At 38.5% G+C, this 25,074-nt stretch overlaps 1 protein-coding gene across 3 annotated transcripts in view; it reads left to right on the top strand.

Annotated features, from left to right (window-relative positions):
• The window catches only part of LOC136857880 (aldehyde dehydrogenase family 16 member A1), a 188,573-nt gene that overhangs the window by 81,776 nt on the left and 81,723 nt on the right, over window positions 1–25,074 (top strand). For all 3 annotated transcript variants that reach the window (XM_067136912.2, XM_067136911.2, XM_068225325.1), the window contains exon 8: window positions 15,297–15,545. In XM_067136912.2, the coding sequence (XP_066993013.1) occupies window positions 15,297–15,545 (249 nt within the window). The remainder of the gene's footprint in view (window positions 1–15,296; window positions 15,546–25,074) is intronic.

Here is a 25,074-nt window from a genome sequence, read left to right as displayed (position 1 = left end):
AAATGTAGGATTGGGATTAAAATGACTCTTATAAATTCCTTTATTAGATTGAAAATACAAAATGTCTTATAATTCTTTCCATTGTGATTGAGATGGAAGTGAGGCATATTGCATCTTGCAAGTAAGAACTGTGATGCTGTTTGTGTATAGGTGTTCCAGAAAATAATATAATACAAATAACATGGAACATGTTTTTTTTTTCCTTTTGTATTTAATAAATGGAACTTGGAAATGCCTCTTTTCCCCCTTTGCCCTAAATAATCAGTGAACCAGCAACTCTTCAATCTCTCTTTTAAACTATCTAAAGTAATTTAGAGCTGTTAATTTGTATGATATGTCTACTTGTGGGAAATATCTAGAAAATACTTTGTGTTTTGGACAAGTTCCTCTTTATTTATTTCATCATCATCATCATCATCATTTCCCTTTATCCAGCTGTAGCCGGGTAGGGGCAAATATGGTTCCTCTCCACTTTCTTCGGTCTTTCCACCACTCCTCCTCCAACACTGTGTCCCAGTCCAGGTTTCTTTCTATAATGCTGCGTTGGATGATATCCTTCCATCTCAGTTGAAATTGTTATAGCATAAATTAGTGGTTAAATTCAGTTTGTGCTGCGTGCACTGCTCAAGAATGGAAATTACTAACTCCCTTTTATCATTAAATACTGTGGATTTGTTGCAGAATTTGTGAGAAGCATCACTGTGGGGTTGATATTAGAAATGTAAGACTAGAGTTAAGATTCAAGACTTTTAAAAATTGAGGAACAAGTTCCAAACAACAAAGCAAATTCCTTTGTTATTGGACATAATCTTTGACAACGGTCCGCCTATATTGCTGGATTGATCTTGGTGAATCATCTGCATTCAGTCTGTTTTCAGCACACATCTGTCATCATACATGGCCCATATTTTGCAATGAATGTCAACTGATCAATACTCTTTCATCACTAGAAACTGAATCTCTGCTCACTAATCCAGCTTCAATGGGTACAGAATCATACTGATGTTGTCAATAATCCAAAGTGAAACTAGACGTGTGAGAATGAATTCATGCTATAACTGTACAACTTGGTATTCATTCATTATCATTATTATTATTATTATTATTATTATTATTATTATTATTATTATTATTATTATTATTATTATTATCATTTAGATTTTATTACTAATTAGGTATCATGCATCTCATTCCATTTCATCTATAAAATAATTATTATAGAAAAGATTTTTAGGTACTAATAAGTTAGAATGCAAATGTATTTAAACACGGTGCAAGTATCATCTTACAACTTGACAGTTATATTGGTGATATTTCAGATTGCTAATATTTATGCGAATCTTACTTCAGAACCGTTGTGCGGGCTAGAAGGCATTTGCGTCTTTGTTAAACATGTTTGCGTTCTAACTTATTAGTGCCTAAAAGATCCTTTCCCTAATGATTATATGTGATGCTCTCCAGGAAACTATTCCCTAAGTTGGAAAATTGCATTTTTGGTTTATTTAATATATTTTGATAGTAGACAAATTTGTGATTGCATTCATGAAAACCAGAAGTCTCTAGCTTAAAAACTGATCACTTTTAATTTTGAAGTTTAACACTTCTTGTATTTTCTCGCATAATTAATGCACATTTTTTATGAAAAACAGGCGAAACATTCGGATGCATAAATTATTCTAGGAATTCAGATATTTAAAAAATGTACCTTATCTGACTTTCAGAAAGAAATGCACGCCGTAATTTTACGCCAAATGACGATAACCACGAATGAGTTGCACCAATTCTGTGTATATATTTGATGTATTCTTTTAAATGTAAATACATTGTAAATAATTTTTTTAATATCTGAATTCCTAAAATAATTTATGCATCCGAATGTTTCACCTGTTTTTCATAAAATATGTGCATTAATTATGCGAGAAAATACAGGAAGTGTTAAACTTCAAAATTAAAAGTGATCAGTTTGTAAGCTAGAGACTTCTGGTTTTCATGAATGTAATCACAAATTTGTCTACTATCAAAATATATTAAATAAACCAAAAATGCAATTTTCCAACTTAGGGAATAGTTTCCGGGAGAGCAGACAATAATAGATTAAGGATTTAAGAAAATTTCACTGTTTCACTGAATAAAGGAATATCAGCTTTGACTATTAAAATAATTTTTATAAATATTTAGGTTTTATTCTCTGGAAATTAAATATCATATGTAAATATGTTCAAAATTTTAAAAAAAGTGAAAAAGGAAGTTTTAATCTTGAGACGCTTTCATACGGAGATACTATAATTATAATAATGCTTTGTTAATAATAATAATAATAATAATTACAAAAATAATAATGTTGTATATTTTAAAAGATCATTCTGAAACTATACACACTCAGTATCCAGTTAGGAATTTACATTACTAATCTATTTTATATCTTATCCAGTTAGGAATTTACATTACTAATCTATTTTATATCTTGTAGTAACAAAACTGAATTGTTGGTAAATTTTCTGGAATGTTCTTAATTATGTATGTCTTCCTTTAGCATGTTCAATCCATCTCACTACTTGGCTGAAGTTCAGTAGCCTGAATGTCACCTGGCTGTGGGCACAACAAATCCCTTGTTTATGTTGTGCAGTATTCTTGAATGTTGTCGATCAGATATTTCATCCTTTCTGCAGTCATGCATGCCTTTTACTTCCAACTTCTTAGGTATGTTCTGAGGAAGATTACCTGCCTCACAAATCTTCACAATTACAGTTGGACTGTCCAATTTTTGTTGACATGTAATGACCGCAGGCATATTCATTTTCACAGTAAAATGACTGAAAGGTGTGATCTGAGGAACATTTTTCCAACCATGTTGCCAGTCATACAACCTGTGACAATAAAGTTTGGTGAATGAAGTCAGAACGGTCAATCTGGCAACACTGGCGACACACAGCGCTGCACCTGCGTAGTAGCAGGTTTTGACCACCTGCTCCCAATGTTGTTCAGTTGAGCATCGTGTATGTGTGTGCCGTGTAAGACCTGTTTAACACAGTGTGTGTTCAGTGCTTTGGTTCTGAACTGTGAACAGGAACATGAACGACCAAAAGATCAATGTACAGTTTTGTATTAAGCTTGGCAAGACACCGAAAGAAACGCATGCAATGCTGGTACATGTTTATGAAGATCAAGCACTGTCCTTGAAGTGTGTGTACGAGTGGTTTGCGTGTTTTCGAGGAGGCTGGGAAAGTGTTTCTGACAACCCCTGTAGCGGCAGACTGGCGACCGCCGTCAGTGACGAAAACATTGAGAAGGTGAGGACATTAATCACGAACGATCGGTGATTAACTGTGCGCACGATAGCGGATAAACTGCAGATTAACTGGGAATCTGTGCGACAAATCGTTACCCAGAAGTTAGGGAAGAGGAATACGTGTTCTCGTCTTGTGCCACATCACTTGACTGACGATCAGAAACAGGCACGTTTAGAGGCTTCACAGGATTTTGTAAAAACGGCGGATGCGACACCAAATTTCTTGAACTGTATTGTCACTGAGGATGAAATCTGGTTGTCTCAGGTACGACCCTGAAACGAAACTGCAAAGCATGGAATTACAAGTAACAACTCTCATTATTGTTCCATATTGAAGATGACGCTAGGCATAGAATCTCAAGGATAATAAATTAAAACCACCTATTCAATACTTTCCACATTTAATGTGGTTTGAATCTACATGAATTTATGTAGACTTATCAGGTCAGGTACTTGTTTCACCTATTATTTGGGCGACCTAACCTGATAAGTCTACATAAATTCATGTAGATTCAAACCACATTAAAAGTGGAAAGTATTGAATAGGTGGTTTTATTTTATTATCCTTGAGATTCTATGCCTAAAGCATGGAATGGCATTCTCCGGGATCCCCTCGTTGGAAAAAAGTCAGAGACGAAAAGTCACGATTCAAAATCGCTTTGAAAGTAAAGAGATTTGACGATATTCCTGACATGCAACGAAACATGACAAGGCTTTTGAACACCATCCTAAAGGAAACCTTCTTGCAAAGTTTCCAGGACATGTATCACCGATCTCAGAAGTGCATAGTTATGGGAAGGGACTATTTTGAAGGACAGTAAGATCACTGTCGTGCATTGTTCATCTATGTTGCTAGTACAGGACTATTCACCGAACTTTGTTGTCACAGGTTGTACATATTTACTAACAGCTTTGGAGTCTTCCTGAAGGTCTTTTCCCATTAAGAGATCCCCTGTGTAGATTTACTGGTGCTCTGTTATCCTGCATCCTCAGTACATGTCCAGCCTAGTGCAGGCTGTTGAGTTCTATCACACCCATTATAGTGTGTTGTTGAGAGAAGGTGTATATCTCATAATTAGATCTTTTCTGCCGGCTTTGAGAGTAAGATCGAACCATGGGCCAAATATTTTTCTATAAACTTTATTCTCAAAGACTTGCAACTGCGCCTTCTCTTTCTTGGTTATACTCCATGTCTCGGAACCATACAGAAGTACTGGTCGAATGATTGTATTGTAGATAATCATTTTTGCATTCCTTGTTAAAAACTTGGAGCCTAATATAGGGCTCATAGAGTAAAATGCCTTATTTGCATTCTTAATTCTAGCTTGGTGTTCCTGTTGCCTTCCGTTTTGCTTATCCTCTTGTACTCTTTTAAATATATATTTCCCAATCTTCAAAGGCAATCTGTCAACCTCCTCATGATTCGGTCTTTGTACAACCATGTAATGTGTCTTTTTATCATTTACCCACATGCCAATTTTTGCTGCCATTTCCTCTAGTTCCGCAGATAACTGCCTAATTTCTAATTCATTGCGGCCAATAAGAACAATATCGTCCGCATATGCAAGGACTTTATGTTGTCTCCCCAATATGATGCCAGCAGGTACAAGAGCTAATTTCCTGATAATCTTCTCCAGTGCAATATTGAATAGAAAAGGAGATAGTACATCCCCTTGTCTCAAACCAGTTTTATTCTGGAAGGAGCTTTATTTTCTGCCCAGCTAACATTACCATCCATACACAGTTTGCACATGTTAATTAATTTTATGGGAAAGCCAAACTCCATCATGATGTTCCACATCCCTTCTCTATGGATTTAAACATATGCCTTGAAGAAATCTATAAAGAGATAATGAACTGGCTCCTTGTGTTCCCACACCTTATCATTAATAGTCTTAATTGCAAATATGTTGTCTGTAGCAGATCTGTTACTATGAAAACCATTATTCTGATAGTCCCCAATAACATTTCCAGCAAATGGTTTCAGTGTTCTCCCCAGAAATTTTTGTCAGCTGGGTGGCAGGATTGAGCAGCCGGGCGGGGAATACCACGTTAAAGATGAATGTGATAAAATTGTAATGTACTTCCCTCAGGGCATTAATAATATCAGACAGGTAAATATTAACTCCAAAATTGGAACTGTTTTAGTGTTATTAACATGAACAAGACATAACGGAATAAATTGAATTTCTACTGTTCTACTGCTCATTCATAATCATGTAACACCGGGCTTTACCACTCTGTTCCCTTGGAGTGCCATACGGGTTTGTGATGTCCCGCGGAATCAAATGCTTGCATGCGATTCTGCGCTATCCGGACACCGGTCGCACAGGACACTATGTGATAATCAAGCTAAACATTTAAACTCCGATGTAATGGATGCAATTATGCTGACAATAATGGAGATTCATTTAAATAAATAGTTTTACAGTATTTAAATTTATGCCTAAATTTGGAACACCCAATAACTCACGCACGTATTATTTATTATGTAACTAGCGCATACCTAGGTTTTGTTAACAGGGTGGTCTGTAAAACCGACAGGGCCCATTGGAAAGGTCCTAGGGAGAAAACTGGGTTTTAAACGCTGTAAAAGAATAAAAGACAGAATTTTGTAGGCTGTGTTTACAAGAGATATGACACGATAATTTCGAAGTTCTTCCTTATCCCCTCCTTTATGAATTGGGTCAATAAGTGATTCCGGCCATTTATCTGGAATAACTTCATCGTGCCATATCCTTAGAATGATCTTATAGATGTATTTATCTAATCTTTCTCCACCGTATTTAATAAGCTCAGCAGGAATGTTGTCACTGCCTGAAGCTTTATTGTTTTTTAAATGGATAATACTTTGCAAAACCTCTTGATATGACTCTGGTATTTGTTCTTCTCATGGGGAACTAGATGACTTACCAATACAGGTTTCTGGATCATCACAATTCAGCAAGGAATCGAAGTATTGCTTACAGTAATTTAATAATTTGTCCTGATCAGCAATTAAATTTCCAGACTTATTTCTCATAATACTCGATCTTAGTTGAAATCCTTTTATAATTGTGTTGACAGTTCCATACATCTTGCAGATGTTCCTGTTTCTGTAGTCATCTTGGATTGATTCTATTTGTTGTCTCAGGTAGACTTTTTTCTTTCTACAAATTAACTTACTACATTATTTCTGTTTTTCTCTGTATAGTTCCTCAACATCTACATTCTTATCAGACTGCAGCCACTTATTACACCATATTGCCACTTCATTAACTGCATCTTGACATGCCTCATCGAACCATTTCTTTTTCTTACCAACTCCTTTTGGTATCACTTTCATTGCTACTGTTGTCAATTTGTTTCACGTTCTTCCACATTCGTTCACAAACTTCATCATTTGTTTCATCAATATCTTCCTGTAGGATCTTCTCCCAGAATATCAGATCTGTTTGCAATTTGCACATTATACTTTAATGAATATAATAATTTTAATTGTACATTATCTTGATGCAAAAATTGGTTATTTCCTATTTTGACACAAGAAGTAACCTTATCATAAGTCGCCATTGCGACATAAGATATGGTTTTGTTAGACTGCACAATCTATTTCCAAGGTTATTTTGAAGACTTTTCTGTATGGTAATTTCACGGTCACTCCTTTCATAACATAGTTCAAGGATCAGGCTAACAGATGGCGGTCAAATCTAAAAATTAATATTTCTAGCCCTTCCTGCCTTATTTTGTTCACAGTAAAAGTTTTGTCATACGATGTAATGTATGGTTTCCTGGAGAGCGTCACACATATATGTAATTTCTTAAGAAGGAACCCATACTTTCCAGTGTCTACTTAGTCAAATAGGACATTAAAATCTTTCTAGTCTGTCAAACAGACAAATTTCAATAAAAATTATAACACTGTAAACATACCTGTAAAAAATACACACTATTACACAAAGAATGACATGTTTCATTCTACAAGAACATCCTCAGATTCTATCAAATCAGTTAAATCATGCGTAAATATGTACCGTATTGTTTATGTTGCGTAAACTTGCCAATGATAGAATAGGTGATAATATGAACAAGTATTAACAAGTGATGATTTTATAAGTACTCAACCAACACCATATAAACATAGTGAAAAACAAAATTCTGTACCTATCTGAATTGCCGAAGATTAGTCTGTTGTCACCAAATACTATTTCACGACTGTGGTCAAGGAAAAGCTAGTGGAAGATTTTAGGCAAAGCATGTTGTTCTGCGGAGAGGGAGGGGGACGCAGGGGAGGGGCTACTAGAACATTGTGGATCATTCCTATTGGATAGGGGAGAGCAGGTCAGTACTTGCTCCATGTTATAATCTAGCATGCTGTGCCATTTTACCTAAATCGACCCTAGTAGGCAAGAAACAGCGTAAAGACCACAGGCATCATAAGGCTGCCAAAGTTCCTAAACTACTATCTAAACCTGTTTCCACCTCAAACTCCTTCAGTGTCCTGGCTACCTTGCCCACTGAAGGTAACCTAACGTTAGCAGACTTTATCCCTAAGCAGCCTACCTCTACAGCAGCGCCCCTCCCCTCCACTAGCGCTGCCTCCTCTCAGCCTACTAGGCCCGCTGAGGTCGCAAGTTCGACCCCAGCCAATAATATTGAGACAGGGCAGAGCTCATCTCAAGGAGGCCAGGGCGAGGCCATGGATGTCGTGCCCCCGAAGAAAGTCGCTGTTCCCCTCATAGTGGTAGCTGATAAGTCGGAGTATCAGCGCCAACATAACTACCTGAGATCACGTTGCACTGGAAACATCAGGGTTATCAACACCAGGGATGCTCTGAAGTTTCATACTGAAAACGAACACGATTACCTGCTCTTGAAGCAATATTTTGAAGATAACGGTAAGAACTTTTACACACATCAGCTCGCGAGTAAAAGGCTCTTGAAGGTTATCATTCGGAACATTGTTTCGGCAGTAGAATGTGGTCTGGGTTCGAGAGGAACTCATGGCACTTGGGTACCAGCCTCAGGACGTGTATCAGTACACGAGACGTGATACTACATCCAAGAAACCGATTCCCTTAAGTGTCATGAGTGTCACCCTCCCTAGGGATAAATGTTGAGAAACCATTTATTCCGTGAAGCATTTATGCGGGTGTGCCGTTAAAATCGAGGCCTTCAGGGGCCGTGAGGGCCCCTCTCAATGTTACCGATGTCAGAGGTGGGGGCACACCGCTAATTATTGCAAGATGCCTTTGAGGTGTGTCAAATGTGGCGAAAACCACTCGGCTGCTGCCTGCCCTCTAAACCCGGAGGCACCAGCTAGGTGTGCTAACTGCCTGGGTGAACACCCAGCCTCCTGGAGGGGATGCCAGCTGTTCCATAACATTATGGAACAGAAGATGGTTAGGGAGGTCTTAAAAACTGAGAAGCGAAAGGCTCCCCTCCCCTGCAGTAGACCCCAATTTCTCCTATGCAGCTGCTGCCGGAGGCGCCCAGGCCCCCAGCCCTGCATCGAACCCTGCACCCTCAGTGGAAGCGTCGCCCATATCAGACTTCTCGGGTATGGGAGACATTCTGAACCTCGTGAAACAAATAAATTTTTCAAAACTGCTACCAATTATTAAGGACACTGTGACCAAGCTGAGGACATGTCAATCAATGATTGATAAAATTGGAGTACTGATAAGTGCTGCTATTCGGTACTTTTCAGAACCCTAATGAGGCTGTCATTGTTTGACTATGGACCTTAGAGTATGTGCATGGAATTGCAAGGGTGTTTCTGCTCAGAGATACGAACTCGAGTCGTTTATCTGTGAGCATAACATTGACATCCTCCTGCTAGGGGAAACATGGCTGAAACCCCATATGCCCTTCAAAATTAAGAACTGTGCGGTATACCGCAAAGATAGAACTGACAGAGAAGGCAGGGAAGTGGCTGTGGTGATTAAGTCTAAGCTTACTCATCACGTCATTGACCCCCTCCCTCTCGGAGCTATTGAGTCTTTCGGTATCGAGATTAGACATGCTAATTATCATTATCATATTTTTGCGGCCTATCTCCCCAAAGCTCCGCTACATACTGCGGAGCTAGATATTTTACTTAATAATCCTAGCCATACACCCTCTATCATTGGAGGCGACTTGAATTCCAAGCACACCGACTGGAATTCCAGGACTGTAAATCCAGGACTGTAAATCCTAGGGGGAGAATACTTCAGCAACATACGTTAGATACTGACATCAGTGTATACGCCCCCATGGAACCTACCTTTTATCCGGATGGGGGTGGCTTACCTGATGTCCTAGATGTCGCAGTTACTAAATTCTACAGCAGGGCTATTGATTTTCTAGTCCCTGATAAGTTAAAATCAGATCACAAGCCTATCATCTTCAATCTTAGCTGGGTTAGGCTTGACGAGCCGTCTCTTCCTACAACTAAATTAAATCTCGACTACCACAAATTCATGTGGAATGTCAATAAAAATCTGAAAACCTTTCCGGTCACCAGCGAGAATGATGTTGACCGCGCGATTGCTCACCTTAATAACAAGGTCAGCAATGCGCAGAAATACATCATTCGAGCAGCCAAAATTAATAATAATAATAACAATCGTTCTCAGTATGGCCCTGGCTCTGAGGACGATACCACGCTGGATCTCCTTAAGGATTTGATCCAAATTAAAAATAGATACAGGAAGAGATGGCAACGTTTCCGGGACCCAGCTGACCGGGCGGAATATCAGGAACTAGCCCGTGAAGTCCGCAATCGCCTGCTGGAGCGTAAGATTGAAAGATGGGAGGAATTCTGCCGACATCTTTCAGAGCAAGAGTCAGAACGCAACTTTTGGCGTGTCACTCGCGGTCTGACTCGAACCCAGGAACCCAGGCGTGCCATTCACGGCCGGCACGGCCTGGTATTCTCCCCTTATGATAAAGCTGAGGCTTTCGTGGATGCTATTGAAAGCCAGTGCGTAACTCACGACCTAGATGACGATGACGAACAACGGACCCGTGAGATATGCAGAAAAGCCTTGGCTTTCAAAAGGCAATGGACACCAGACTATGACGTACCTAACTTCCAGCCTCGCAAGGTTCGCAGGATTATTAAAAATTTAAATGAGAAGAAGTCTCCCGGTGATGACAGGGTTTCGAACAAGGAAATCGAGTCATTGCCATATAGGGCAGTAATATTTTTAGCTACCATTTTTTTGGCCTGTATAAAACTGGGATATTTCCCTGACATTTGGAAGACTGGTAAAATGATAATCTTCCCAAAGCCAGGGAAAGATAAATTATTCCCTCAAAATTATCACCCGATAACCCTGTTATCACATATATCTAAGATATTCGAGAGACTTCTTCTCTCTCGCCTCAACGGATACCTCAACACCCGTAACATAGTGCGTCCGGAGCAATTTGGGTTCCGGTCGAGGCGCAGTGCCCCTCTTGCGGTGCTGCGCCTAACACAGTATGTCACTAGGTCATTCAATATGCGCCGTAGCGTGCCAGCAGTATTTTTCGATGTAGAGAAAGCTTTTGACACTGTCTGGCACGATAATTTAATAGTAAAACTCCTGGAACTATATAAAGTTCCTAAATATTTAGTCAAAATTCTACAGTCATATTTGACTAACAGGAAATTCTACGTTTCCTGTGAAGGGGAGCAATCCACCCCTCGAGTACTTAGAGCTGGAGTCCCACATGGTGGAGTGCTGAGTCCCACCCTCTACGGCCTATATGTGAATGATCTTCCTACACGGGATGGCGTAGAGATCCAGCAGTATGCAGATGACATAGCCATTTACATTGGCATGAAGCGAAATGACTATGCCGTCCGGCGACTGCAACAATGGAGTGGTGTCTCCGAAACAAGGTGAAAATAAATGCGGACAAAACACAGGCAATTGTTTTCACTCGGCGTCGGCCTAGCCTTGATCCCCTCACTATTAATAATGTCCCCATGTCTTGGACTAACAAAATTAAGTACCTCGGCTTAATATAGGACAGAACTATGTCCTGGAGATACAATATAGAACAGGCCCGTCAGCGTGCCACGGCACGGATGAATGCATTGAGACCTCTGCTAGGCAATAAGTATATCTCTACCACCATCAAGAGAAATATTTACCTAGCATGTATCAGGCCCATCCTGCGGTACGGCTGTGAGGCCTGGGGCTATATTCCTAAGACTCCTCTTTGCAAACATTTCAAAATAAGACACTTAGAATGATGACAAGAGCACCTGATCTGAAATCTAACACGAGGATATGAGCGGAACTCCGTATCCCCACCCTTAGATCTCAGATAAATAAAATAGTGAGGATGACCAGGGCTAGGATCCTCTCGAACCACTCAGAGGACCCTGGTATTTTATTACTAAAACAGATCATGAGGACCAAGAAGCCGCGGACTTGCCTGAAGTACCGTGGCCCTTGGATCACTTATGATCTGTTTTAAATTCGAACCAGCCCACCCTTTCGGCCTTTTCCAAATTGACACCAACAATGCCACTAAATACCTCAAAATTCTTCCCCTGTTAGGGGCTGTTTGTTAAGAAGGGATTGAATACACTTTATAACGCTTTGACCTTATTTTGATTACAATACCAGTAGCGAAGAGGGGGTTTCTCTTCTGACGAAAGGCCTTGTAGCCTTTCTGACAGATTGTTTTTCCCCCACCAGTGCAACGAGAACAGAGACTTTCTGCCTCATCTGCAATTCCTAGGAAATAGATGAGTAGGGGGGCATCTTTTTTTTGCCCCGGGGCTCCCAGCCACTGGCCAACAACAACAACAACAACAACAACAAAATGCTGTGCCATGGAGAGGGGATGAGGAAGTAGGGGTGGGGCAATGTGAATATTGTGGAACCTTCCTTCATCTACTGGATACGGTGGGGGGAAGGAGGGGGGAAGAAGGCTATTAACCTTCTTCATGTTATATTGTATTTATGTATAATGCATAAGTGCAAGTTAAGTATTGAATAAAGTGCGGAATTGAAATGGAGAGTATCTATTACACGTTACTTTTACGATAGACCATGGTACTAAAAAAGGCCGTTAAGCGGTAATTTAAGCAGTAAGTGTTGACCAGATGTTATGTAAGTAGAGCAAAGAGTGGGGAATTCTTTAAATGTGTATGGTCATTTAGGTTGGTTTTGTTAGCTTTCTTTGCGACGTAAATTTCAATTGCTTCCTTAACATTCAAAGATTTACTTTTATTTTCGATGTGTAAAATTTTTAGGTTTGTGTTAATGTCAGTGAAATGGTGCGAACTGTCGTATATGTGCTCTCCGAAGGCTGAATGCTGATTATATCTTACCACGTTTTTGTGTTCTTAATGGCTTTTTCAGTATAATCTATAGTAAAAGTAATGTCTAATAGATACTCTCCATTTCAATTCCGCACTTTATTCAACAATTAACTTGCACTTATCCATAATACATAAATACATTATTACATGAAGAAGGTTAATAGCCTTCTTCTCTTAAGTGTGGCCAGTATCCAGTAATCGGGAGATAGTGGGTTCGAGCCCCATTGTCGGCAGCCCTGAAGATGGTTTTCTGTGGTTTCCCCTTTTCACACCAGGTAAATGCCGGGGCTGTACCTTAATTAAGGCCACGGCCGCTTCCTTCTACTTCCTAGGCCTTTCCTATCCCATCGTCGCTATAAGACCCATCTGTGTCGGTGCGACGTAAAACAAATATCAAAAAATAGCCTTCTTCCCCCTGCCTCCACTCCCCCCTCCCCCAGCCGTAACCAGTAGATGAAAGAAGATTCCACAACATTCACATCGCCCCACCCCTACTTCCCCATCCCCTCTCCACGGCACAGTATGCTAGATTATAACATGGAGGAAGTACTGACCTGTTCTTCCCTATCCAATAGGAATGATCCACAACGTTCCAGTAGTCCCTCCCCTGCATCCCCTCCTCTCTCTGCGGAACAACATGCTTTGCCCAAAATCTTTCACTAGCTTTTCCTTGACCACAGTCGTGAAATAGTGTTTGATGACAACGGACTAAGCTTCGGCATTTCAGATAAGTACAAAATTTTGTTTTTCACTATGTTCATATGGTTTTGGTTGAGTATTTATAAAATCATCATTTGTTAATATTTGTTCATATTATCACATAACTCTCTATCATTGACAAGTTTATGCAACGTAAACAATACTGTACATATTTACGCATGATTTAAGTGATTTGATAGAATCTGAGGATGTTCTTGTAGAATGAAACATGTCATTCTTTGTGTAATAGTGTGTATTTTTTACAGATATGTTTACAGTGATATAATTTTTATTGAAATTGTGTGTTTGACAGACTGGAAAGTCCTACATATAGGTAAGTAAGTGGGATTTGTAGAATTTAAAATACAGTGAATATTTCAACTTGTAACTGAAGACGTGTATAAGTTGGCGTGGTATTGGAAAACAATTCTAAGTTTAGAAGATATTGCGAGAGGCAAAGGGATGTTCCCGATGACAAAGGAGCTTCAACCTCCCATGCTGACACTAAGGAATCTCACGGCTAGATTTTGAAAGATGTGTGGCCACGTAGATCTGATTCCGTACCAGCTGTTAGCTTGCACCCGGCAGTTAGTGTGCAAGGGATGGATTTGTAGAGGGTAGACACATGGAACAATGAAGTTTATTTAACCCCAGGTCAGACTGATTCTAGGTTCTTCTTCCTGATACTTCATTCATCTTAAGAGTTTGGTTAAGGCAAATGCTGGGGCTGTACCTTAATTAAGGCCATGGCCGCTTCCTCCCTATCCTAGGCCTTTCCTCTCCCATTGTTGCCGTAAGACCTATCTGTGTCAGTGTAAAAAAAAAAAAAAGTTTGGTTAAAGCTTTCATGATTGGTTACCAGCTGTCTTGAATGTGATACTTCATATCTAAGTGCAGGTACAAATTAGCAGCGATTTCAGTACAGTAACTAGGGGCTTTGTTTAACTTTCTGGAGATTTATATTCAGTGTATAACTGATAACCCAGATTTTCAGGTTGGAATAGGAAAGAATGTCAGTATACATTGAAGTGTAGTGTCAAGAACTGTTGTGGAAGTTTCAAATAAAATAGTAGACAAAACTCACCTGTAGTTGAAGTTTCTATCAGATCGAGGGAGCATGCAGGTTGCTAAAACTGAGTGGCAGAGAAAATACTGCATAACTTTTCAAATACAATCAGTGTTCGTGATCATACACACATGAAGATACTTAAGTCATGGTGGCACAGTGGTGAGTAGTAAATAGTGTTGATTAGAAGACAACTCAACAGGGAATCCTAGGCATGTCAGACAAAGTCTGGATAAATCAGTCCTAACAGACCATGCTTTATCTCATTGCCAAGATATACAAGCAGGTTTCATTCATGAAGTAATTACTGTTACTTCAGTGAATCCTATGGGAAATAAATACAAATGCTTTTGTAATGAAGATAGTTACCATATTTACAAAGCGTGAACACATACCTTACCAATTCCTTCTTCATAACCGAAAACATAGCCTGCCTATCTATAGCAAGAGAAATACATGTATATCCTAATCATTCTCATTCATATCTGCTAATAATTCTCATTCACCTGTGATATTGCACATTCAGGTAAATCCTACACACATTAGTTAACAACTGTACTGAACTTCACAAATCTCATTCCTTTTATTGACAATGTCTGTCCAATTGAATATGAGGGAAGCTATTCTAGTTTTTATTTTCAATTCTTTGTGTTTTGTGCTCTCATATCTTGTCTTTGTATGCAGTGTAGAACAACTTACAGGAGAAGGGTTGTACATTTGAAACATTAACTGGTATCTTGAAATTTAAACTAGTTACTGGACAACATATTCTATATCTCGGTGGCAGCATACCAGTTAAGTTTGCGAGAATCTACAGATCATCATCCCACCACCATTCAAGCACATGTCCCAATACTGAACAAGTTTCTCTATGCCCTCCACAATGAAGGATGCCGGTTGCTGGTTGAATGAGCCTATAAAATGTATCTTAGAACTGTTATGTTCTGTTGCAGGTTTTTCAACAATATGTGTCCAGAGACCTTCCAGAAGGCTCTTTCTTTCCACCAACATTTTTGATTGGTAGCCAAGCAGAGAGTAACAGAGTGATAAGTGAAGACAACATCTGTCCTGTTGTGTCAGTCATCCCCTTCCGGACTGCCAAAGAGGCTATTGCATTAGCCAATAATACTCGCTATGGAGTTGCAGCTTCTGTCTGGACAGAGTCTTTAGGATTAGCACTTGAAGTCACAAACCAACTGCAGGTATAATTGCCTTAAATGCCATTCTAGTTTAATACTTTTATGTTGTTTTTAGTTTCTCCCAGAGACATATGACCAAAATTGCTGTATTTTTCTCTATTGCATTAATACTGCACTGAATTATTTGATATTTGTATACAGTGATATCACCAGTAATTACTGATACACCGGGCGAGTTGGCCGTGCGCGTAGAGGCGCGCGGCTGTGAGCTTGCATCCGGGAGATAGTAGGTTCGAATCCCACTATCGGCAGCCCTGAAAATGGTTTTCCGTGGTTTCCCATTTTCACACCAGGCAAATGCTGGGGCTGTACCTTAATTAAGGCCACGGCCGCTTCCTTCCAACTCCTAGGCCTTTCCTATCCCATCGTCGCCATAAGACCTAACTGTGTCGGTGCGACGTAAAGCCCCTAGCAAAAAAAAAAAAAAAAAAATTACTGATACAATGATTATCACCTCTAGAACAATAAAATATTCTAGTCCCAGCATTAATTCCATTAATTCAATGCAAAATTAATCTTGATTTAACAATACTCTCAATAACAATAAATTTCTCTATTACTATTATTTTTTCAGAACCCACTGACATGCTTTCTTCCCGCTACTATGACATTACAAACCATGAAAGAGTCAGGGAACATGTTGCCCCCATTTGAAAAGCAGAAATCTGAATGAACCATTGTTATTTTCAGCTGCAGCTATTGCATCTTGTAAAGCACTCACATAATTTCTTTCTAGTTTTGGTTGTTTGTTGTGGTGACTTAGTGTAATAAGATATTTGTGTTTGCGCAACTGTAGAGAATATGAAATGGACTGCCATTTTCAATGTTTGCAGTATTGTTGTCATTCTTTAGTAAGATTTGCATTGTACATGAATCTCTTTTTCCTGATTTTCATGGTTCCTCCCTCTAATTCTTCACAAGGTGAAAACTCTTGTTCTCCCCCTTTCATGTAATATTAAGAGTGGAAAGTAATATTGTATATTCCCCTTGATAGAATGACAACCACTATCACTACTGCTTCATTCCTCAACAGCTTCACCATTACCTGTCATCACTTTAAATACCTAGGCTTCACTGAATTCGCTATAAACTATAAAGACCTAGAGTTTTATGTGTAATCCCAATGAAGTGATAGTGATAGTGGTTGCTATTCAGTGATGCAATCTATGACAGGTAATGGTGGAGCTGTTGAGGATCCAACCAGCCTTTGGGCTGAGGACTGAACATACCCACACATAGTGAAAATAACCACAGGCTTGTTTGATTTGTAATACATTATGTTATATTGTGAAAAACAGACCTCAGTGACAATGAGCAGGTCTTGAACTTACATAAACAAAGAAAATGAAGAAACAAGGTAGTGGACAACAGGGGCAAAATGCCCCTTAAGGCTCTAACGCTGAGCCTATGCTTAAATCCTCAAAGTAGTTTTCTTCCGCTTTTATTAGTGTATTTCAATTGATATTTCAAATATTATATATTTGAACTTCCACTTCTGCCGACAAGCAATAGCTCTTCACCTTAACTCAGCTTGCTGCGCACACAAGCGGTAGCAAGTACAGTAGAAGTCCGCTATAACATGTACGGCATATAACGAGAACCCCATTATAACGATAACTTTTGTCCGTCCCTTCAAAATTTCTATATTAAACTGTGTATTATCCTTCGGTTACAGCGAAAACCCTATCACTGACACATCCGTTATTACGAGCGATTATGCGTGCTTGATTTTTTACGTTGCCGATATTTATGCACCCAGTCGTTATACTGCATGTGATTCACAATTAAGTATTTATTTTCCACCTAGTCGATACAATGATTGCTTAAGGCAATTTTTAATGGTCAAAAGTGGTACATGTTTCGTATATTATCAACATCTTCAGCCACATAACACTGTTTAAATGAAAAATGTATAAAATTGACAAAGTAATGCTTTAGAGGAAGTGTCCTTAAAGCATTACTTTGTCAATTTTATACATTTTTCATTTAAACAGTGTTATGTGGCTGAAGATGTTGATAATATACGAAACATGTACCACTTTTGACCATTAAAAATTGCCTTAAGCAATCATTGTATCGACTAGGTGGAAAATAAATACTTAATTGTGAATCTATTGAAATGCGATACGGACCATGAAGCTGATTTTATGTAATACTGCATGTGATCGATCATCTTCAGTACCGTATTGCTTTCTCGCTATGCCCACCAGCGAGCTCTCTCATCGACATTTGAAGGCAATGTTGGAGTCAATTAGTAATACCTGTTGACTACTCTTCCATGAGGAAATAGAAAGAGGAGAACATATTTTCGTAATAAATGCGTAAATAATGTGTCCAATGACCGTTGTTAACTTGTTAAAGATAAGCACTCAATAAACAATCGCTTAATTTGAATGCTAAATACCGCAATTAAGTAAGAATGAGATAGGCCTACACCTCAAGATATGGCAGAGTGCGTCATTGATTACGAGGTTAGTTTATATTTTCTCGCGCCCGTTAAATTACGGAAAGGCTATTATTATGTAAATTTGTAGCGAGAATGTTATAATTTCTCTACTTCCACTTGAAGTATGTTTTCATCATACATATAATACAGATAAGTTAGGATATGTGACGGTATTTGAATAACAAAACTGAAACTTCCACAAAATGCGATCGATCATCTTTGGTACGGTATAGTTTTCACGCTATGTGCATTTGCGAGCTCTCTCGTCGATATTGGAGTCGATTAGTAATATCCGTCGACTGCTGTTCTAAAAAAAATTCGAAATGAAAGAGGATAACACTTTTTCGTAAAAAATGCGTAAATAACGTGGCCTATAGCGGTTGTTAACTCGTTAAAAATAAAGGCTGAAGTAAACGATCTCTTAATTTTAATGGTGTACAGTATACTGAAATTAAGTAAGAAAGTGATACACCTCCAGATATAGCAGGGTACATCACTGATTTCAGAGGATAGTTTATATTTTCTCTCGTCTAGTTCAATTTTGGAAAGCTATTCCCATGTCAATTTTTAGGGAGTAGGTTATAATTTCTCTACATGCGTTTCAAATAGGTTTTCATGATACATATACGGTTAGGAGAGGTGATGCTATTTGAAAAAGAAAACTGATATTTTTGCCACAGAAGCCTCTGGAGTGATACCGTATTTCTCCAAATCCAAGACGACAGTTTTTTCTCAGAATCTCATGTGAAAATTACAGGGTCGTTTTGCATTCGCGGCCTGATAGTAATGAACACCACTGGCAACTACCGCAGTAACCACGCTGTTTCTTTTCAGCCCAGCGCTCGCACACACAAAACTCGTTGACAATAAACGATCGCCTCTTTATCATGGGCCTACATCGCTAGCCGCGGCGACCGGTCGTACAGTGCCTATGTGTAACGTCAGTGGGTCTCGGAAAATAGTGAAGAGAGAATGACATTCTATTATCCTCTACAAAAATGTTTCTCAAATTGGCAGAATGGCATCAAAACATGCGAGTTTCGAATTCCTAGAAAGGCCGTGCTACTCAGTAGCAGAGTTATAACGCATCTGCTGTACCTGACACTTAGTAAAATTAAGGTTTATAGACAGCAGGAATATTTTCGTGATGGATCGTCGTATTGTAAAGATACGTGAACAGGTATTGCCGGCAAATTTTCAACGGGTTCTCGTTGATATAATGATGTCAGTTTTAAGTTAATGGCTATTAAACACTTGGAAATGTATAATAATTGCGCAGCCGCAAGAAAATACGACATAGGCCTAAATAAAGCCAATATTCGGCGTTACCGTGAAAACAAAGGTAGCTTAAAAATGCGTACTGCACAAAAAATGCATTCAGTGGCCCGCAACAAGGATGCTTTAAAGGAGTTGAAGATGAAATTATGAGTTTTAATAACCATTAACTTAAAATTGGCATCATAATATCGAAGGGAACTCGTTGAAAATTTGCCGGTAATACATATTCCCACGCGTCTCTACAATACGATGCTCCATCAGGAAATATTCTTGCTTACTATAAAACTCAAATTTTGAACACATTGATTGCCATTTCATACTGAATTTAATGTGTATGGGGGTTTTCCCGACTTTTACAAAAATTTAATATAACGACAATCCGCTATAGCGAGTACATTTTTCGCCGCTATGGATTCTCACTATAACGGACTTCTACTGTACTTGATGGGTGGAGTGAAGAGGAGTTTTATATTGTAAACATATGTATTTAGGCTTGCCCAAGGAGCTGCTGGTCGTCATAATGGGTGAAACCGAATGGTGGTTGTCCACTGAGCCGGTTAGTAACTACTGCAGGAGTGTTTGGGAGAACTAAAACAGTAGAGTATAATAAAACATAAGGGAGTGTTTGGGAGAACTAAAACAGTACAGTATAATAAAACATAAGGGATATAGGGTTGTCAATGACGTTTAATACAAGGTAGCATTGTTCTCTGACATGTAAACTTATTGAGCATGTGACATAAATCAGAACAGGGCACAGACATCTGCAAAAAATGAATTTAAGTTAATAGTCTCATGTTGTGTTACTTTAAAATACAGTACATAACTTCATTTGTAGAATGAGAATTTTTTTTAAATGTGCTCTTTCAACAATTTGGCAGTTCTTTTAGGAGGCAAATTTTAGCATTTGTGTTGTTCATAATGGGACTGATCACAGCAGGAAGGTTATGAAACTGTGTATTATCAATGGAATTTATGTGCAGTGAAATATGTTTTTATTTGTGTCCATGTTTTTACAGTGTAGCTAAAAACACACAGTAGGTTCTAGTAGGCTAATCATCAATAGTTGCTCCCTTGCTACCAAACTTTCACCACATGCACGAGCGCACAGAATGACTGTCCTTTGTTTACTTCTTGCGGAGGTGTACAAGGCTGCCAGTCTGTTTACTTAGGAACTAAGTCCCCTGGTTAGAGCTGCAAAGCCTAGACAGGACCATTGGTTTGGACTGGTTAGGGTAGGGCATGGACAGTATCAGTGATATAGGGAAAAGCAAAGAGGAGGTTAGAGCCACGAAGCGTCCTTAGGCCTCTAGTTTGCCATGGAAACACCATTGGTCTGGACTGGTTAGGGTAGGGCCTGGACAAGACCATTGGTCTGGATTGCTTAGGGTAGGAGCTCGAGACGACAGTGTTTGAAGTTTACAATCTCCCTCGTTACCTAACTTTCGACACATACACGTACACACGGTATGACTGTCGTTTGTTTATTTCTCGCGGCCTTCCATTTACTTGTGCTTTCATTCTGCCGGGGTTGGTAATGGAATCAGTTATCATGATTGACGGCAATGACATCATGTGGCATTTTACATTGACCATTAGGAATGCAAGTAGCTACTGCAGCAATGGAAAATGGCGTGTTATGCTTTTCATTAGGTTATAAAAGTAAATGTATTTGTACTTCTGGGGGTGGGTTCCTAGATATTGCATTGAACACATCTCTCCTCTGACACTCATTCCAAGTAAGGAGTCTTACATTTCTACTTCCTTATAGTATAGTGTCAGAAACATGTGGCCACGAGGTATCAGCTTTTGCCGGCTAATCTTCACTACATATGCGTTCCAGTGGATGCGTTTATCTCACGATCCATTTATTCTCAACTCTCTTTGGAGTAAAGACTCCTATTATTATTATTATTATTATTATTATTATTATTATTATTATTATTATTATTATTATTATTATTATTATTATTATTATTATTATTATTATTATTATTATTATTATTATTATTATTATTATTATTATTATTATTATTATTATTATTATTATTATTATTATTATTATTATTATTATTATTATTATTATTATTATTATTATTATTATTATTATTATTATTATTATTATTATTATTATTATTATTATTATTATTATTATTATTATTATTATTATTATTATTATTATTATTATTATTATTATTATTATTATAATAATTTTCACTTATTTTGATGTGTTTTTTCAATATTGTTATTAGTAAACCAATTATTTCGCAACATGAGAGGTTATTTTCTTGCAACATAGTGAACGATAGAATATTAGTTGTTAGGCAGTAGAAAGTGGTTTATGTATTTTTCTATGTATTTTTCATTTCGTAACAGTGTTTAACGATTGGTGTAGGTGACATGGCTTCTACATCCAGAAAAAAGCCCTCATATAAAGATGCATTTCTACAATGGGGTTTCACGAATCTTGTTGACAGGAATTTAGAAAAACGTCAGAATGTTGTATGTAATAAATTTCTCTGTGCAGACAGCCTGAAACCGAGCAAACTAAATGAACATTTCGAGAAAGTTCAGAGGGAGTTCGCAGGTAAAGATATTGATTTTCTTAAGAGAAAAGAGTGTTCTGAAGTTTTCGCGATTGGATTCCGCAGGAAGTTTACAAAAAAGAACTGAATCGTGTCTTCAAGCTTCGTATCAAATTGCTTATCTCATTGCTATGAGCAGAAAAATTGCACACTATAGAAGAGGAACTCATCAAACATTGTTTGTGTGATGCAGTGTCACTCATTATTGGTGAGCAACACATGGCTAAGATTAATCACATATCACTCTCCAATACAACAGTTCAAAGTCGTATTTTATAGTCGAGTAGCAACCGTTATTTCTGAAATTAAAGAAAGTTCTCTGTTTGGGCTGGAATTGGACAAGACAACCGATGTAGCTTCGTGTTCTCAATTACTGGTATTTATTTGGTACATTAAAGATGACCGTGTAAAAGAGGAATATTTGTTCTGCAAGTCCTTGCCCACCGCTACTCGCGGCGAAGATGTATTCAAAACTCAAAAACAGTTTATTGAGGAAAAAGGACTGGACTGGACTGGTCAAAGTTAGTTGGCGTGATGGGTTTTCATTCTGGATTTCAAGCACTCATGGGACAAATTGCCCCTCAAGTTTTATTTTATCACTGCATGGTACAGCGTTTAAGGGAAACATTTCAAAGGAGGACTCCACTGAAGATGTGTGAATATAACAATGGACTGATGTGCTAAAGTACAACTTTAAACTGAGCGAGCTGGCTATACGTTTTCGGTCATGCAATTGTTGGCTTGCATTCAGGAGATAATAGATTTGAATCCAGCCATCGGCAGCCCTGAAGGTGTTTTTCCATGGTTTCCTCATTTTTACACCAGGCAAATGCTGGGGTTATACCTTAAAGAAGGTCACTTCTTTCCCAGTCCTAGCCCTGTCCTATCCCATCGTTGCTATAAGACCTGTCTGTGTCAATGCAACGTAAAACCATTATTTTAAAAAGTACAGGTTTAAGGCATAAGATTGTCCTAACCTATAAAGCCAGATACAAGGTTTTTTTTAATTAGACTGACAAACTTTGGGACTGGAGAGATAACTTCTTCCAATCACTTCTTTTAAGGAACTCGTGGGCTTCAATGCTTCGTTTCAGTGTAAGATGGGTTTATGTCATTACATGGTTCAATCTTACAGGAAGGGATTAAAGTTATTAATTATGTAAAAATTGAACAAACAAATAATTAAAGTTACAGACATTCATTGACCCAAACATATACAAAAACACAAACAAAATACAGTATACCAAAGGAAAAAGAGAAACACTAACTTCAGTATTTAGATTGATGCTTTCACGGCCCGTAGTAATAGACATGATAATATACCTTTTGAGTGATTGCCATGTCAACAAGATGAGTGGAAATTCTTTACATTTTGCGTCTTCAGAAGAAAAACGTGTCTGTCCATGAGGAAGAATTCTTTACTCTCGATGGATTGAAATTGAGAATACAATTGCTCTATTGCAAGTGGTACTCTCGTTCATCACCAGATGACATACTGTGTGCTAGCCTTCCGAGTGGAAAGTGACGATGCCATCTTGGCTCTAATTAAGATGTTTCCATGTTCAATATGTATATGCGTTGTGAAATAAACAGCAAGGTCATCAGATGAATCAAAGATGATGGGGAAGGAATCTTTTAGGAGAAATAAATAAAATAAAGTGAAATGAAAAACTGGCAAGTACAGCAGAATAGAGCAGAAGATGGAAAAAATATGTGTAGAAGGAAAAAGAAGGTAATGATGATGATGCTGCTTGTTGTTTCAAGGGGCCTAACATCGAAGGTCATCGGCCCCGAAAGAAGATAGATAATAAAAAAATTAAAAAATGTGTGTACATGATTTGGGCAGGTGGAGGGTTAAATAAGGATATACTACATCTATATCATCACTGAACATTATATTTCTCTTGACTTTCCCACTGTAATATGGCTAATTTGTATCTTAGTATTTACAATTTAACTACAAAATCAGGTACCTGATTTATGCCTTGAGGTAGTAGTATGACTGATGATGCCCTTAAAGAAGGGCATAACATGTCTCATATGGAAATAGTAATAAATTCCTAAATGTTTAAAATTACTAATGTATTGAATAGGTGACATAATAAACTTTTTAGCATCCTACCTATAGTATCTTCAATACGGATCAATAATGATATTTATCACTTGCAAAACATATATATCTACCTATTAAATGACTTAATTCTATTCCTACCAGCAAATGCTGGGGCTGCACTTTAATTAAGGCCACGGCCGCTTCCTTTCCACTCCTAACACATCATCATCAAGTTTCTAGCAAAAGAAGGCACCAAAGCTTCAGGAATTTTGAGAAGGCTCCGTGCACAGTTTGGCGACACAACCTTTTCAAAGACCCAGGTGTATCAGTGCACAAACAACTTTTGGCAGCACGGGAAAAAGTGGAAAATTAGCCCCACAAAAGACGACCATGGACAAGCAACACTGCAGACAACATTCATGCTGTACGTGACCTCATTGAAGACGATCGGCGCATAAAAATTTCTGAAATTGTTTTGCTAGTAGGAATAAGCTTTGGAAGTCTTCAAGCCAGCATCAGTGATGAACTCGACCTTCAGAAATTGTCTGCCTTGTGGGTTCCTCACCTTCCCACCCAGGAACAAGAAATTCTGCCAGGATGTTTGCCGGAGGCATATGAATCGCTATGAGAACGAAGGATATAATTTTTTGCGTCGCCTTTTGACTTCTGATGAAACTTGGTTTCTTTGTTACACCCTGGAGTCAAAACAATCAAGCATGGAGTGGTGGGAATGAGGTGCAGCTGGGTCAGTTAAGGCCAAAACATGCCTTTCTGCTGAAAAGATGCTTGCAACTCATATTTTTCTTTTTTTTTGTGGGGGAAGGGGAGGGGGGGGGGGGAGACTAGCAGGCATTTTGCTTGTGGATTTCCTGCCTCAACAAAGAACAGTGAATGCAGCCTATTACTGCCATCTTTTGGTCAAGACAAAAGCTGCATATTGCAACAAACATCGCCGGCAACCGGTCCAAGATGTTCTTCTTCTGCACAACAAGACCACAGTCTGCTGTAACATGGCAAAAACTGGAGGAAATGCATTGGACACCTCTGGAACACCCTCCTTACAGTCCAGATTTGTCGCCTTGTTTGAACCACTGAAAGAACAAGGAGGAAAGCGATTTCATGACAATGCAGCGGTAGAGGAGTATGAGCGCAACTGGTTGCATACAGGTT

This window comes from Anabrus simplex, chromosome 1 (genome assembly GCF_040414725.1).
Source record: "Anabrus simplex isolate iqAnaSimp1 chromosome 1, ASM4041472v1, whole genome shotgun sequence".
NCBI classification, from domain to species: domain Eukaryota; kingdom Metazoa; phylum Arthropoda; class Insecta; order Orthoptera; family Tettigoniidae; genus Anabrus; species Anabrus simplex.
This window is presented reverse-complemented; position numbering and strand designations above follow the sequence as displayed.